This window comes from Lissotriton helveticus, chromosome 7, assembly GCF_964261635.1.
Source record: "Lissotriton helveticus chromosome 7, aLisHel1.1, whole genome shotgun sequence".
Taxonomy (NCBI): domain Eukaryota; kingdom Metazoa; phylum Chordata; class Amphibia; order Caudata; family Salamandridae; genus Lissotriton; species Lissotriton helveticus.
The window spans coordinates 1,555,442,039-1,555,459,348 of record NC_136068.1 but is presented as its reverse complement, the minus strand read 5'-3'; the positions used below and the strand labels follow the sequence as shown (position 1 = coordinate 1,555,459,348).

Sequence of the window (17,310 nt, the reverse complement as noted above, 5' to 3'; positions counted from 1 at the left end):
GGGATAGTTGTGGGATGAGTGCAGTTTGACAGGTGTGGGTAGGAAGAGATGCAGACACAAAGGCTCGGGATAGTTGTGGGATGAGTGCAGTTCGACAGGCGCGGGTAGGAAGAGATGCAGACACAAAGACGCAGGACAGGTGTGGGATGAGTGCAGTTCGACAGGTGCGGGTAGGAAGAGATGCTGACACAAAGACGAAGGATAGGTGTGAGATGAGTGCAGTTCGACAGGTGCGGGTAGGAAGAGATGCAGACCCAAAGATGCAGGATAGGTGTGGGATGAGTGCAGTTCAACAGGTGTGGGTAGGAAGAGATGCAGACACAAAGGCTCGGGATAGTTGTGGGATGAGTGCAGTTCGACAGGTGTGTGTAGGAAGAGATGCAGACACAAAGGCTCTGGATAGTTGTGGGATGAGTGCAGTTTAACAGGTGCGGGTAGGAAGAGATGCAGACACAAAGGCTCGGGATAGTTGTGGGATGAGTGCAGTTCGACAGGTGTGTGTAGGAAGAGATGCAGACACAAAGGCTCGGGATAGTTGTGGGATGAGTGCAGTTTGACAGGTGTGGGTAGGAAGATATGCAGACACAAAGGCTCGGGATAGTTGTGGGATGAGTGCAGTTCGACAGGCGCGGGTAGGAAGAGATGCGGACACAAAGACGCAGGACAGGTGTGGGATGAGTGCAGTTCGACAGGCGCGGGTAGGAAGAGATGCTGACACAAAGACGAAGGATAGGTGTGAGATGAGTGCAGTTCGACAGGTGCGGGTAGGAAGAGATGCAGACCCAAAGGGGCAGGGTGGGTGTGGGATGAGTGCAGTTCAACAGGTGTGGGTAGGAAAAGATGCAGACACGTAGGTGTGGGATGAGTGCAGTTCGACAGGTGCGGGTAGGAAGAGATGCAGACCCAAAGATGCAGGATAGGTGTGGGATGAGTACAGTTCGACAGGTGTGGGTAGGAAGAGATGCAGACACAAAGGCTCGGGATAGTTGTGGGATGAGTGCAGTTCGACAGGTGTGTTTAGGAAGAGATGCAGACACAAAGGCTCGGGATAGTTGTGGGATGAGTGCAGTTTGACAGGTGTGGGTAGGAAGAGATGCAGACACAAAGGCTCGGGATAGTTGTGGGATGAGTGCAGTTCGACAGGCGCGGGTAGGAAGAGATGCAGACACAAAGACGCAGGACAGGTGTGGGATGAGTACAGTTCGACAGGTGCGGGTAGGAAGAGATGCTGACACAAAGACGCAGGACAGGTGTGAGATGAGTGTAGTTCGACAGGTGCGGGTAGGAAGAGATGCAGACACATAGGCGCAGGATAGGTGTGGGATGAGTGCAGTTCGACAGGCGCGGGTAGGAAGAGATGCGGACACAAAGACGCAGGACAGGTGTGAGATGAGTGTAGTTCGACAGGTGCGGGTAGGAAGAGATGCAGACACATAGGCGCAGGATAGGTGTGGGATGAGTGCAGTTCGACAGGTGCGGGTAGGAAGAGATGCAGACACGTAGGTGTGGGATGAGTGCAGTTCGACAGGTGCGGGTAGGAAGAGATGCAGACCCAAAGATGCAGGATAGGTGTGGGATGAGTGCAGTTCGACAGGTGTGGGTAGGAAGAGATGCAGACACAAAGGCTCGGGATAGTTGTGGGATGAGTGCAGTTCGACAGGTGTGTGTAGGAAGAGATGCAGACACAAAGGCTCGGGATAGTTGTGGGATGAGTGCAGTTCGACAGGTGTGTGTAGGAAGAGATGCAGACCCAAAGGGGCAGGGTGGGTGTGGGATGAGTGCAGTTCAACAGGTGTGGGTAGGAAGAGATGCAGACACGTAGGTGTGGGATGAGTGCAGTTCGACAGGTGCGGGTAGGAAGAGATGCAGACCCAAAGATGCAGGATAGGTGTGGGATGAGTGCAGTTCGACAGGTGTGGGTAGGAAGAGATGCAGACACAAAGGCTCGGGATAGTTGTGGGATGAGTGCAGTTCGACAGGTGTGTGTAGGAAGAGATGCAGACACAAAGGCTCGGGATAGTTGTGGGATGAGTGCAGTTTGACAGGTGTGGGTAGGAAGAGATGCAGACACAAAGGCTCGGGATAGTTGTGGGATGAGTGCAGTTCGACAGGCGCGGGTAGGAAGAGATGCGGACACAAAGACGCAGGACAGGTGTGGGATGAGTGCAGTTCGACAGGTGCGGGTAGGAAGAGATGCTGACACAAAGACGAAGGATAGGTGTGAGATGAGTGCAGTTCGACAGGTGCGGGTAGGAAGAGATGCAGACACATAGGCGCAGGATAGGTGTGGGATGAGTGCAGTTCGACAGGTGCGGGTAGGAAGAGATGCAGACCCAAAGATGCAGGATAGGTGTGGGATGAGTGCAGTTCGACAGGTGTGGGTAGGAAGAGATGCAGACACAAAGGCTCGGGATAGTTGTGGGATGAGTGCAGTTCGACAGGTGTGTGTAGGAAGAGATGCAGACACAAAGGCTCGGGATAGTTGTGGGATGAGTGCAGTTTGACAGGTGTGGGTAGGAAGAGATGCAGACACAAAGGCTCGGGATAGTTGTGGGATGAGTGCAGTTCGACAGGCGCGGGTAGGAAGAGATGCGGACACAAAGACGCAGGACAGGTGTGGGATGAGTGCAGTTCGACAGGTGCGGGTAGGAAGAGATGCTGACACAAAGACGAAGGATAGGTGTGAGATGAGTGCAGTTCGACAGGTGCGGGTAGGAAGAGATGCAGACACATAGGCGCAGGATAGGTGTGGGATGAGTGCAGTTCGACAGGTGCGGGTAGGAAGAGATGCAGACCCAAAGATGCAGGATAGGTGTGGGATGAGTGCAGTTCGACAGGTGCGGGTAGGAAGAGATGCAGACACATAGGCGCAGGATAGGTGTGGGATGAGTGCAGTTCGACAGGCGCAGGTAGGAATGGGATGCAGACACGGAGGTGCAGGATAGGTGTGCGACGACTGCAGTTCAACAGGCGCGGGTAGGAAGAGATGCAGACACGTAGGAGCAGGATTGGTGTGGGATGAGTGCAGTTTGACAGGCGTGGGTAGGAAGAGATGCAGACACATAGGTGCAGGATAGGTGTGGGATGAGTGCAGTTTAACAGGTGCGGGTAGGAAGAGATGCAGACACAAAGGCTCGGGATAGTTGTGGGATGAGTGCAGTTTGACAGGTGTGGGTAGGAAGAGATGCAGACACAAAGGCTCGGGATAGTTGTGGGATGAGTGCAGTTCGACAGGCGCGGGTAGGAAGAGATGCAGACACAAAGACGCAGGACAGGTGTGGGATGAGTGCAGTTCGACAGGTGCGGGTAGGAAGAGATGCTGACACAAAGACGAAGGATAGGTGTGAGATGAGTGCAGTTCGACAGGTGCGGGTAGGAAGAGATGCAGACCCAAAGATGCAGGATAGGTGTGGGATGAGTGCAGTTTGACAGGCGCAGGTAGGAATGGGATGCAGACACGGAGGTGCAGGATAGGTGTGCGACGACTGCAGTTCAACAGGCGCGGGTAGGAAGAGATGCAGACACGTAGGAGCAGGATAGGTGTGGGATGAGTGCAGTTTGACAGGTGTGGGTAGGAAGAGATGCAGACACAAAGGCTCGGGATAGTTGTGGGATGAGTGCAGTTCGACAGGCGCGGGTAGGAAGAGATGCGGACACAAAGACGCAGGACAGGTGTGGGATGAGTGCAGTTCGACAGGTGCGGGTAGGAAGAGATGCTGACACAAAGACGAAGGATAGGTGTGAGATGAGTGCAGTTCGACAGGTGCGGGTAAGAAGAGATGCAGACACATAGGCGCAGGATAGGTGTGGGATGAGTGCAGTTCGACAGGTGCGGGTAAGAAGAGATGCAGACACATAGGCGCAGGATAGGTGTGGGATGAGTGCAGTTCGACAGGTGCGGGTAGGAAGAGATGCAGACCCAAAGGGGCAGGGTGGGTGTGGGATGAGTGCAGTTCAACAGGTGTGGGTAGGAAGAGATGCAGACACGTAGGTGTGGGATGAGTGCAGTTCGACAGGTGCGGGTAGGAAGAGATGCAGACCCAAAGATGCAGGATAGGTGTGGGATGAGTGCAGTTCGACAGGTGTGGGTAGGAAGAGATGCAGACACAAAGGCTCGGGATAGTTGTGGGATGAGTGCAGTTCGACAGGTGTGTGTAGGAAGAGATGCAGACACAAAGGCTCGGGATAGTTGTGGGATGAGTGCAGTTTGACAGGTGTGGGTAGGAAGAGATGCAGACACAAAGGCTCGGGATAGTTGTGGGATGAGTGCAGTTCGACAGGCGCGGGTAGGAAGAGATGCGGACACAAAGACGCAGGACAGGTGTGGGATGAGTGCAGTTCGACAGGTGCGGGTAGGAAGAGATGCTGACACAAAGACGAAGGATAGGTGTGAGATGAGTGCAGTTCGACAGGTGCGGGTAGGAAGAGATGCAGACACATAGGCGCAGGATAGGTGTGGGATGAGTGCAGTTCGACAGGTGCGGGTAGGAAGAGATGCAGACCCAAAGATGCAGGATAGGTGTGGGATGAGTGCAGTTCGACAGGTGTGGGTAGGAAGAGATGCAGACACAAAGGCTCGGGATAGTTGTGGGATGAGTGCAGTTCGACAGGTGTGTGTAGGAAGAGATGCAGACACAAAGGCTCGGGATAGTTGTGGGATGAGTGCAGTTTGACAGGTGTGGGTAGGAAGAGATGCAGACACAAAGGCTCGGGATAGTTGTGGGATGAGTGCAGTTCGACAGGCGCGGGTAGGAAGAGATGCGGACACAAAGACGCAGGACAGGTGTGGGATGAGTGCAGTTCGACAGGTGCGGGTAGGAAGAGATGCTGACACAAAGACGAAGGATAGGTGTGAGATGAGTGCAGTTCGACAGGTGCGGGTAGGAAGAGATGCAGACACATAGGCGCAGGATAGGTGTGGGATGAGTGCAGTTCGACAGGTGCGGGTAGGAAGAGATGCAGACCCAAAGATGCAGGATAGGTGTGGGATGAGTGCAGTTCGACAGGTGCGGGTAGGAAGAGATGCAGACACATAGGCGCAGGATAGGTGTGGGATGAGTGCAGTTCGACAGGCGCAGGTAGGAATGGGATGCAGACACGGAGGTGCAGGATAGGTGTGCGACGACTGCAGTTCAACAGGCGCGGGTAGGAAGAGATGCAGACACGTAGGAGCAGGATTGGTGTGGGATGAGTGCAGTTTGACAGGCGTGGGTAGGAAGAGATGCAGACACATAGGTGCAGGATAGGTGTGGGATGAGTGCAGTTTAACAGGTGCGGGTAGGAAGAGATGCAGACACAAAGGCTCGGGATAGTTGTGGGATGAGTGCAGTTCGACAGGCGCGGGTAGGAAGAGATGCAGACACAAAGACGCAGGACAGGTGTGGGATGAGTACAGTTCGACAGGTGCGGGTAGGAAGAGATGCAGACACAAAGACGCAGGACAGGTGTGGGATGAGTACAGTTCGACAGGTGCGGGTAGGAAGAGATGCTGACACAAAGACGCAGGACAGGTGTGAGATGAGTGTAGTTCGACAGGTGCGGGTAGGACGAGCTGCAGACAGAGACAGGCGTAGGAATGCCGCAGGATAACAGAGCTGCAAGCAGGGAGTGCTGTAGCTAGGTGGGGTGTGCCCTGGTACAACTACCCTTCCCTTCATTTCTCCTTCTACTGTTAAAGAAGAGAACAGGCACCTCTACCACAGAGCAGGGTCTCAGAGTTGCCGTCTGTGTCTATGAATATACATTCATATGCAGGTAGTCGTATTTCTATAGTGTAAACCGAGCCAGAATGCAAAGGAGCATCGCACAAGAGTGAGCATAGCTCGTATATAGGCAGCAGCTTTTGCAAATGAGTCCTTACTGTGCTAGCTAGCAGCGTTGGATGGTGTCCATAGCACATACGAGTGCAAGTCATAGATTGCCTTGAGAATGAAGCAGAACATCTTAAAGTTGATGCCTTGTTTCATCGAAGGTCACTGTAGGGTGTTCGGAGGATGGATGAAGAGCACAGAGATGATGAGGTCTGAGGACTTTAGGTCAAAGATGAAGTGGCAGTAGGTTCCTAACATACCACGTATCTAAAGAGTCTGAGCTAGCGGAGGGATGCGCATCGCGTTGCAGTAGTCAAGACACATAAGGGCTCGTATGATCTTTATCCTCTAAGGGAATAGTAGGAGATCATTCACTAGCCATACCGGAGGAGAGTTGTAGTCCGGTCCTGTAAGCATGCACAGACAACCTATTGCACAGTTCTGTATTCATGCAGCCTACAGCCTACTGCCTATATGTATCTCTTGCCCTGCTGCAGAATGTGGCTTGCACACAGCCTGTCGTAGAACTCTTTAGAAACACAGGCAGTGGCTTCTAGTGCTGTGCATCCTCAGACACTGACATACTGCAAAGCGGTACACAAACTACTGGACATCCGTGCATGCGCACGCCTTGGGCTGTGTTTTAACACCTCTACCTGTGGTTTGGTGTTGTGATAGGTCAGCATTAGGCATCAATATAAAAGGGTGGACCTGTATCAGGCCTTAAAATGAGTGTGTCTGTTTAACACAAGCTCCTGCTTTGCTTTCTGCAGAAACAGATGGCTAATAATTTTAGCACTGTTTGTGTGCACACTGCCACGTGCCTTCTGCTCCAAGCTGTTCAGCTTAAAGGGTGACGTCCCATGTCCTACGACTGGATGGATAACAACTGTCTTAAATTAAATGCAGAGAAGACTGAAGTCCTATTATTTGGACCACAAGAATCTTTTTGGGGTCCGTCAGTCTGGCCAGCAAAATTGGGACCTATCCCTTTTCCAGTGGATAAGGCCCGAAAACCTGGGAGTCATTATCAACACTACAATATTTAACACACTTAGAATCATAAAAAAAGTCATGCCATTTATACCTGATAATTTACAAAAGCTACTGGATACCTCTTTAATTCTGTCCAAGATAGATTATTGCAACAGCTTGCTGTTGACTGCCCATGAATACAATATTATTAAACTTCAGGTTCTACAAAACACTGCGGCAAGAACTCTGTTGAAAATTCCTACATTTTGCTCAGTATCACAGGAGCTAAAGAATTTACACTGGCTCCCAAATAAAACAAAGAATGACTTTTAAAGCTCTATACCTAGCATATAATGCAATCCATGGCCTCGGGCCTGATTTTCTGAAGCAGAGTTTTAAAAAATATTTCCCTACCAGAAATCTTCGGTCAGGAAAGGCACAACCATTGATAGTGCCCAATTTCAAACGTGCACAATGGGAAGGCAAAAGAATTGTGTGTGAAGCATCTAGAACATGGAACTCACTCCCTCTTGGTATAAAAACAGCACCCAGCCTCCTTGCTTTCAGGAAAGCGGTAAAACCCTGGTTATTCAGGATGTAGTGCATCATTTGACCCTCTCCTGATATTTTGCATTATTTCCGCTACAGCGCTTAGATGCCTCAGGGTAGTAATGCGCTATAATAAATTCAAATAACATAACATAACTACCTCCCGGCTTTTTATTAACAGCAGCTAAGAGGTGAAACCTTCCCCAAACTTTCGTATGTCTCTGGTTTCAGCTCTAGCAGGGTTTAAAGTGCACCTTATAGTAACATTCCCCCTGCTTCAAGTTAAGGCTTTGTGCCCAGCAAAATGTTGGCACATGCCCAGCATAAGGTTCTGTGTCAAAGTGCCTTCGCCGTTACAGAGATGCTAGCCGCGACAAATACTGGTATTTGTAAGCTCCCCACATTTAGTGGGGAAATCGAGAGCAGAAATGATAGCAGGCATGCTGTCTGCAGACGATCAGGTCTGCAGCAGGAACATGGGAGGCACTACATTGCTCAGCAGCAAGTCAGCAAAACAATATAATGTTGCAAGACAACTAGAGATTTTAGAGTAATCAATACAATGTTTGGATTATATTTTGTATTCATTCTAATATGGGTTATCACTTCTGAGTTATCGTGCTGATAATTCTAACACATATGAAATACATTATATTAGCACATAATTAACACTCATTTGTATCTGTTGCACAGGTGTGTGTGTGCTGATTGAAGGCATGGCTTGTCATCTGCACCCTGCCAAAGATTATTTGCCTTGTCTTATTCCTGACACATCCGACATTATTGTGAGTCTAGCCCAAACAAAGGGGTGGCAAGTACCTTGTGCTGTCCTTTTCTTTGCAGAGGTCAACAATATGTATGCCTCTATCTGGCCCCATTATATACACCTAGGTGTGACCCTAAAGAGAGGGAGTTCACGACAGTCTAATCGATTGTAACGCCATGCATGCATATACAGCTTAACCTACTACAAATCTGCACAAGCACATGCCATCGCCTACTACACATTTCTGCGTCCAGGCAAAGCCTCACCTCCCTTGGAACTCTGCAGACTCCCTACCTGAACTACTACAGAGTTCTGCACACCCACGGTCTGGTGCACTAGAAGGCGTAGCCCAGCCACAGTCTAACCTGCTAAAGATTCCTGTGTACTACAGTGCTGTGTATTCAGTCACTGCCTGGCCTTCTACAGAGCTCTGTGCTTACACACCCAGACCTACTTACACACAGACAAGGAACCTCACCTACTTCTGAGCGATGAAGACATACGTGCGGGCCTACCACAGAGCTCTGCATGCATACGCAGTGACGTAGTCCAGAGGTCTATGTAACACAGCTTTACATACATGCAGCCAGGTCAACATACAGAGCTTACTGAAGACACCTTTTATTGCACTGCCTGACGTAGTACAGCCCTTTTTATATAAAAAGATCAATTCGCCTATTGACACACCAGCTTCTGGTACAGAGAAATGTGACATGCCTACTAAACCACAACACTACATGCAATGGAAAACTGAAGAGCAGGTCTCACGCAGACTCTAGGGGTGATGCGAGAAAAGCCCACATATTCCCTGGCTGCTTGGCCCATTCATGGTTGGGCAACGGCAAGGTGTTACCAAAGTCATGGCTGGCGGCCATCACACGGCACAGTGCATAAGAAATGTGAGAAGATGCAGCGAGGTACAGCGATCCCAACAACATGCACAGTCTGTCCAAACACGAGGGTCCCAGCTTACACGCCTGCCATGGCTAACATCTTTTTCAATGGTCATTACACAGTATTCCTATCCTGGCTTTCCACTGACTGCCCTCAGCTCTTACTCTCATCTGTGACTCTCAGATTACATGGAAACCAACATTGTAGAAAATATCTTAATAATACTTCTTCTTGCAGCAAACAACGAGAAAACAAGATAGCTATGCGCCAAGCAATCCTCCGTTGACAGTGATCTCTGTATTTATAACCTAGAACGCCAACAGTGTCTTTCTACTTTCTTTTGTCAACGCTGCAAGTTGAGACAAACCTGGGCTGTCAGTCTTCGCTTTGGTGGCCAGTAAGAATAATGGAAGACTGTTACAGAAGCAGCTCAGTGGGATACGGATTCCCCGACCCCTGGTCTAGTCCAAAGTTTTTGGTGATTGCAGTTCTAGTTGCAAGCGATGTGGACAATCTGTATCATTAGGTACAACATCAGCCAGTTACTTCAGGAGACATTATTATCTCGTCTGCCTGAGAGGGGCAGACATTTTATAACAAGGTGTCAGTATATATCAGTTTCTAAAATGGTGGAGCCAGTCATGTCTGGTCCTTCAGAAGAAGTGGAGCAAGTGAAACTGACAAGTACGGGGTCACAGAGAGGTTCAACTTGGGTCAACGCGCCCTGGGCGTGGATCATAGCAAGGGAATGTCTGTAAATACCTACAAATATTTCTTGTTTTCGTAGACATCGTGGAGCTTCAGCACGTGCGGGTGCTCGATCAGCTTGAGGATGGCAATCTCTCGTTCCACCTGCCGAGAGGATGAGAGATAAAGGAGAGGATGTAACATGGAGACGAGTGAAAACAGGTACAAGAGAAATAAAGAACAACAAGAGAGTCAAAAAGGGTAGAAAAGGTGAGAGTGAAGAAGAAAGTTCAAAAAACATGGCCAGTGAAAAAAAAGACAGGCCGAGGAAGAAAGAACGTTAAAGATGAGAGTGAGCAATGAGGAAAAGTTCATGAATTAAGTGACACATAAAAGAGGCAGGTGGGCAAGAGAACGTAGGAGGAAAAGAAAGAGAAATGCAACATCACATCAGACAGGTGGAATATGTATTAATAGCGAAAATGAGCACAGCATTGCATGGAGCGGGGTAAAAAGAGTACAAGAGAAAGAAGAGATGTAGGAGAGAAGAGACAAAGGTGAAGAGAGTAAAAGAGTGAAAGAAAATAAAAATTATAGAGGTGAATAGAGTGGAACACGGTGTTAGGAAGAGCAATAGGAGGAGACAAAAGGGAGAAAAAGAAGAAAAGGCAGACAAAGTACAGGAGAATATACGAAGAAAAATCGGAGAAAGGAGAAAGTTCATCTTTTGTATGTTTGGCTAAGGATTACATATGGAAGTGGAGCTTAGTTAGTAGAACACACAACGTGCAGAGAGGGGAGTGATTTTTGAGAAGTTTGGAACAAACACCCAGCTGAAAATGGATCATTTCTAGATGTGAGGTTCCATCAGAGTGAAGGACCCATTGATACTGGCCAAGGAAAGGATTGAGCTCCAAGGAATGGGATGCAAAGTCAGTGTTTATTTCATGTTCCCATCCAAGTGTCAGTGATGCACTCTGACTGTTGGATTGACTGTTAGGACATACTTAATAATTGATTGAGCCTTACCGAGGCTGTTGCTGATCCTTGTGGGTGCTGCCTGTCCTGTGTAGTGGCTGTGTCTTCCCTGGCGGGACGAGGTCCCAGGGTCAATCGTCCATCCGCCTGCTGAGTTTCACGTCTTCACCTTGGGAGCGGACTCCAACTCCCAGGATGCAACTCTTTGAACACAGCTGCCACGAGTGAGGGGGAGGCGTGGTCATCACGCATAATGCGCTGCCTCTCCCCCACGGCACGGGACGTGCGCGGGTTGTAGCCCGGACGCAGCCCTGACCAAGGGCGGGACCGTCTGTGCCTGTCAGGGACCATATGAGGCCAGGCAAGGCCACCCACTGACACTTCGAACCCTGCACACCCAACTGGTGAGACTTTGCTGTGCCCCATTTTTTCTTCTAAGTATATTAATTTCGTGACCGGCACTTAAACTTGCTAGCCACAGCAGATTTGTATCTATACATCTGTATATAATTAGGGGTCCTATATTATGATAAAAAGAAAGGCACTCACAGGGAAGGGGGTGGTGGGTACCTTGGATGCTTTTTTGTCCCGGGCGGAGTCAGCACTAATGCACGAAATAGCGCTAACAGAACAAAGCTTGTCTATTGCACCTATGGTAGTAGGATTACATCCTCCTTTGCAAGTTCAGGAAGTGAATCTATCTGTCCCAATCTCTCTTATATCTGTACCCCCGTCACCGGTAATCCTTCCACATGATTCCCAGGAAACAATTAAGGAGGGTGCGAGGCCTAAAATCATTACAAGGGCCCAAAAAGACAAAAATACCAAACCATCTTGGATGAAACCTCCGGGTAAGAAAAGGAAGACCATGGCTAATATTAGGCAAAACAATAATAAACAGTCCATCCCTTTGGAACCCGTGATGAATACTGGGCCTCAAACATCGCTTCCTGAGCTTACACCCTCTGTAGAGGCGGTTACTTTCGGCCCTACAGGTTCGTGTACGAGAGAGTTCTGGCAAAAGATGGAGGAAATACTTACAGTGGTTCTGAGACCTTTAAAAGCCACCCTTACTAAAATTGAGGACAGATTAGTGAATCTGGAAAGTCTTATCAAACTCCCTACTGTAACATCACAAGGTCCCAGTCAATATGTCCCTAGGGTGCCACCCAGTCTCCTGGATGCATCTGTGCGTAAACTTCCCCATACCACAGCACTAAATCAGACTTCCTTACCCCCAGGGGCCCCTATTTGTGCCAGCCCGCAACCTAACCTAGATTGTATTGTTTCTGAAGGTGTTTTTCCCCAAACTCTGACAGGTTACTCGGTCCCTACTCACTTTAATCGTCAGCAGGGCAAGCTGAGCCAAGCCAGTCTAACATCTAACTCCAATCAACATCCGCCATAAAAGGGGACTTTGGGACTGCCGTCTTGCATGGACCCAGGACCCCAGAGGGTAGTAGGGGGGAGCTATGGGCCCAAAGGTACTTCATCTTCCGCCGGAAGCTACACCACTTACAATAGTTTTGGTGAATGTCCCTCTGCTCCCACAAGGGGAGTCTACCCTACGTAATAAATCTTTGCACTATCTAAGAGGGAAAACAGGCTTGACAACCAAGCTTTTTTGTGAATTTAGAATGGCTCGCAGGATAGGGTGGGTGGGATATTCCGACAAGTCCCTTATGGGAGATTGTGTTGTTCTTTCTTTTGCATCCCCTGCACTTGTCTGCACAATTATGAACAGGGTGGGCTTTTGGCCAGTTAGAAGCCAGGGGGTCAGTATTGTCCCATTGGGCTTCTTTTACCATCCCGTAAGACCTTTCCAACGACGTACAGAGGGCTTCTGTGGAGGCCCACCACCTCTCAGTTACCCAATTCCCGTTAGTAACTTTTATGCACCTCTCTATAACTTGGATGAGGTAGACTGACTGGCGATTCCCACGCAGCTTGCTAAAATAGCAGAGTAGGGGCTTGGCGAGCCAGTGACCTGTCCTGAAGTTCAGTGTAATAGGACAGCCAGCCCTAGTATTGCCACCAACTTACTTCCCACCATCACCGCGAGTAACCGTACGGAGTCTACTGGCAGTAATTCCCACCTAGATCTTTTGAGAAATAATGTTAGCGCTTTACGCACTATGGAAGGGTCCTCTCACAGTGCAAGTCACCATCAATTCACTCACCCGGTGAGCCTTACTTCTAACGAAGTAATGATAGAAACTAGGATCATCTCCTGGAAAACTGCAGGGTTGTGTGATAAGATTTTAAATCCAATATGGTGTGAGTTTATAGATAACACTGAGATCTTATGCCTACAAGAAACATGGGTGCTGGAGCCAGTACACATCACTGGCTATATGACTTTCAACACCACTGCGGTGAAGGGTTTGGGAGGAAGGCCTAAGGAAGGGTTGTGCATGTATATTTCTAACATGCTAGTGGTAGATAAGATTGTTTTTTGCGCTAGGGATTACTACTACCAGATTATTCAACTGTACATAAAGCACTCAAAGAGAGTCCTCGTGGTAAATTTTTATAACAATGTTCCTGCAGGAGAGTTGGGGACGGAGCTTTAATGATTGGTGAGGCCTTGGATGTTATTTTTAATTCGATATTTATGACCACTGATTATTCTGTTGAGGGACTTTAACTGAGCATTGTGTAAATCAGCTAATTTGAAAATATGTGGTATTCACACTGAAGAGGTCGTCCTCAACTGTCATTTGTCACACACAAAGGCTGGGGACCTTTTTAATGAATTAATGTCCCGATACGATCTGGGATTTGTTAATTAACTTGTTCCCACCCCAGTGATTATGTCCCCGACCTTTAATGGTAGAGGCCTTGCTTCCACCATCGACTACATGCTGTTATCACTTACCCTTGCCCTGAGCTTGCTATCCGTTATGATAGGGAGCATTGCACTAAGCGATCACTATCCGCTTTGTCTTAAATTATATTTATCTGCCCAAAGCTCTGGGGAAGAATCAAGCGAACCGGGTGATGGGTACCTTAGAGCTGAAAAAAATGAATGGGTATGCTCTTCGCTGATCTAAAGTCGACCCTGAGGCATTGACCAAACAGCTCATTCTATCCTGCAAAACTGCCTTTGACATCTGTCTGAATGAGCTTTCCACTGCAAATGACATTGTGCACTCCTTCCTTGAGATAACCAAAGAAGTTAGGAGCATACTCATTTTTTCAATGTCGTAATGGGCTGAAAACCCCCTGCTGGTTCAATAGTGCGTACACTAAGGCTCATTCTAGTTTGAAGGCAGAGCTACACAGACAACCTAGATCGCGTGAGGGGATAAGGAAGGCTAGAGCATTGTATAAGATGACAATTGCTGAAAGAAAGAGGTCACTGAGGGAGGAAGCCTGGGAGTCTCTTCATGCAGCTGCCCAAAAGAAGGACTCTGTGGCCTTTTGGAAGATTTTAAGGGCCCCACCCATGTGTGGGGGTGGAGGCCCCTCCATCGAGATTGCGATCCCAGAAAAAGACTGGGTAAGTAATTTTTCTGAATTATATAGTGGCCCAGCCTCCGATGAGCAGCTACCCCAGGGAGCTCATTCTATACATCATGGCAACCTTCATGTAACGCTGGACGATATGGTATTGGCTCTTGCTCGTAGCTAGGGGGAAAAGGCTCTGGGCCCTGACGGGGGGCCAGTTCATTTATTTAAGTCAAACATCCTGCTATGGGACCCACTACTAACTAAGTTGGTTAACGCCAGTGATTGTACAACCTTCCTGAAGACCTGGATGGAGTCTATTATTGTTCCAATATTCAAGAAGGGAAATCGTCAAGATCCTGGTTGTTATAGACCAATTTCCCTTCTTGATTCCATGGTGAAGGTGGCAGGTCGAGTTGTACTGCAGCGATTACAGGACTGGGCAGCAGAAAATAACGTTCTGTCTGACCTTTGGTATGGGTTTCGGGAGGGGCTGGGCACTATAGAACAGAGTTTAAATCTGGCCATTATCATAGGGAAATATACAAGAGCCAAAAAGGGGCGACTCTACTTAGTCTTTGTTGATTTAACCGCTGCGTTTGACTCTGTAATCCATGCCAGGTTATGGGAGATCCTTGCTGACTTAGGGGTGGACCCAAATATTATTGTCTTTCTGCAGCGTTTTTATGAGGGAGCTTCAGCCAGCGTTAGATATGGGGTGGAGGGTCAGCGCACAGAAGGATTTCCTGTTAGAAGAGGGGTCAGGCAGGGCTGTGTCTGGCCCCTTTCACTTTTAATCTATACATTAATGGGCTGACCGAGGAGCTCCTAAAGAGTGGACAAGATTTCCCTCAAGCAGGTGGGAGACCTATACCAGCTCTCTTAAACGCGACGATGCAGTTTTAATGCCGCGCACAATAAATGGTTTACAAAGGGTTCTGGACACTTTTATGCTTGATTTGGGCTTAAGTATTATTTTTTCCAAGACATTTATAATGAGCTGTGGCACAGGGGCTCGTAGGGATACGGGTAGGGACATCTGCCTGGATGGTAGGAAGTTAGCATCTACGAAGACTTTCTCGTATCTCGGTGTCCTTCAACTAGTACCCTTTCCATCTTTGCAAAGAAACTGAGCAGGAAGTCACCTGGCGAACTTCCGCAAATATATAAGGCTCCGTGTATTTCAGCAGCGATATACAGGGGAGGGGTGTGGGGCATCGCTAATTCTTTCCCTTAACAAACTGTGGAAAATGCCTTCCTCCGGTACATTCTTTCCGTCCCTCCTGGCACGTCTTCATTTGTGTGTCAAGAGGAGTTGGGTCTCCCGTATCTAGTGGACCTTATCCAACTGGAGCCAATACTCCTTTGGCATAGGATATGAGTTATTGACCAGACCCATTTAAATAGAGATATCCTGCGTGATTGTACTAGGTTGGACGGGGCGTTGAAGATTACCTGGCTCAGGTTTGTCTATAGGTTCATGAATGATCTTGGATACCTAGATTTTTATTCAAACCCCAGCTCTATGGCTCGAATCTCGAGAAAAACCCTGAAGATAGAGGGCCTTGAAATGTTGGGTTCTTTGAGAATAGCAGATGAAGCCTCCTTATTCAACATCAGTTAAGGCTCATTTCTCTGGGTATGGAACCTTATTTATATTTTGTCCCCAGTGGCTATGACAGAATGCTCTTGATAAGATTCAGACTGGGCATGGTACATAGATTAGTGACTACTCCTAAAATGAATGACTGGTCAAGATTGTTACCCCCGTGTCTGTGTGATTCCCATTCAGAGCAGTCCACTATCCACCTAGTTTTCTTTTGTAAGTTGTTTGCAGAACCAAGGAAAATCTGGCTACTGCCTCTTTTAAGACAGCAGGGCTTTAGGCAATGCCGTCCAGCGCTTGTCCGTATACAACTTTTAGAGAATGAGCACATGGCCTGGTGGGTATCCAAATTCTTGAAAAAGGTCCTGTGGCAGAGGAAAAGCATGCCATTCGAGCCTTTGGAGGCTTCTTCCTAGGTGGCGCAGTGGGACTTGAAATGTTCTTGGATTTTAAATGATCAATTTTTTTTATGTTATGTGTGTTTTGTATCTTACCTTTTTATTGTAATATTTATTGATTGTGATATGTGATTTTATGACTGTAATTAACATGGTCGAATAAAGCTAAATATTGATTGATTGATTGATTGATTGATTTTCTTACCTTCATCAGGACGGACTCGGAGAGCTTCTCCCGGTTTACAATTTTGATGGCCACTTTCTGCCCCGTGATACAGTGGATGCCAAGTTTCACCAGCCCTGGAGAGTACAGAGAGAGGATGGCTATGAAGGACCTTCAGCAGAGGAAGTACTGTCTCAAGTTCATTACAGCAGAATACATTATCAGGTGCACTAATCCGAGATTATAGAGAGAGTACAACCAATGAAAACTGAGGTTATAAATAACAGAAGGGCTCGGAGCCAATCAGACACAGCGATCTTAATCAAATAAGACCCTGCAGCAAAATACTAGAACACAGCATGCTGTCCCGCAGATGAACTAGAGCTAACCATAATAAAGTTTACTGAGTCATAGCATGAAGTGCAGCCCTTCAGACCACCGCATAAGAATCTAAAATGGGAATGCAGCCAATACAGACACAACACTATGAATCGTGGGCGTGACCAAACCAATCTGAATACAGTATGAATGACAACATGGAACACAGACATTCAAAAACAGTATTCTGGATCACAAAGGCACTCACACCAACCACAACACAGAAATATGAATCTCAAAAGGTAATATCGCCAGTCACACGACAGATTCCTAAAGAACTTAAATAATTAATTTAGGATGACAAAAGAAGCAAAAACATAAAAATGCGTACATTTCAAGTGAATTTCTTGAAATCTGTTGAACTACTTAAACTGAACATTCTGGCCGTAGGTGCAAGGATAATGGGCATTTTTAAATCGCACACACAATTTCATCTTAAACGATATATATACATGTGTGTGTGCTTGCAGGTGTGTATTTAGATGTACTTTTTCTGTAAGCGTATATTTGAGTGTATGTTTTTATATGGAAAGATATGTGTGTGTATGTGTGTAAAATATATACTGTATACATCCATATGTCGTAGTTCAAACAATTTCTTCACAAATTAACTAGATCAGATACAGCATATTGCAGTCTTTAGTACGTGCTCCGGC

General features: G+C 47.7%; 1 protein-coding gene across 1 annotated transcript in view; it reads right to left on the bottom strand.

Annotated features, from left to right (window-relative positions):
* The window catches only part of BRSK1 (BR serine/threonine kinase 1), a 435,735-nt gene that overhangs the window by 148,184 nt on the left and 270,241 nt on the right, over positions 1 to 17,310 (bottom strand). The window contains exons 2-3 of the mRNA XM_078650957.1: positions 16,319 to 16,413; positions 9,761 to 9,846 (exon numbers count right to left, since the gene is read on the bottom strand). Coding sequence (XP_078507083.1) covers positions 9,761 to 9,846; positions 16,319 to 16,413 — 181 coding nt within the window. The remainder of the gene's footprint in view (positions 1 to 9,760; positions 9,847 to 16,318; positions 16,414 to 17,310) is intronic.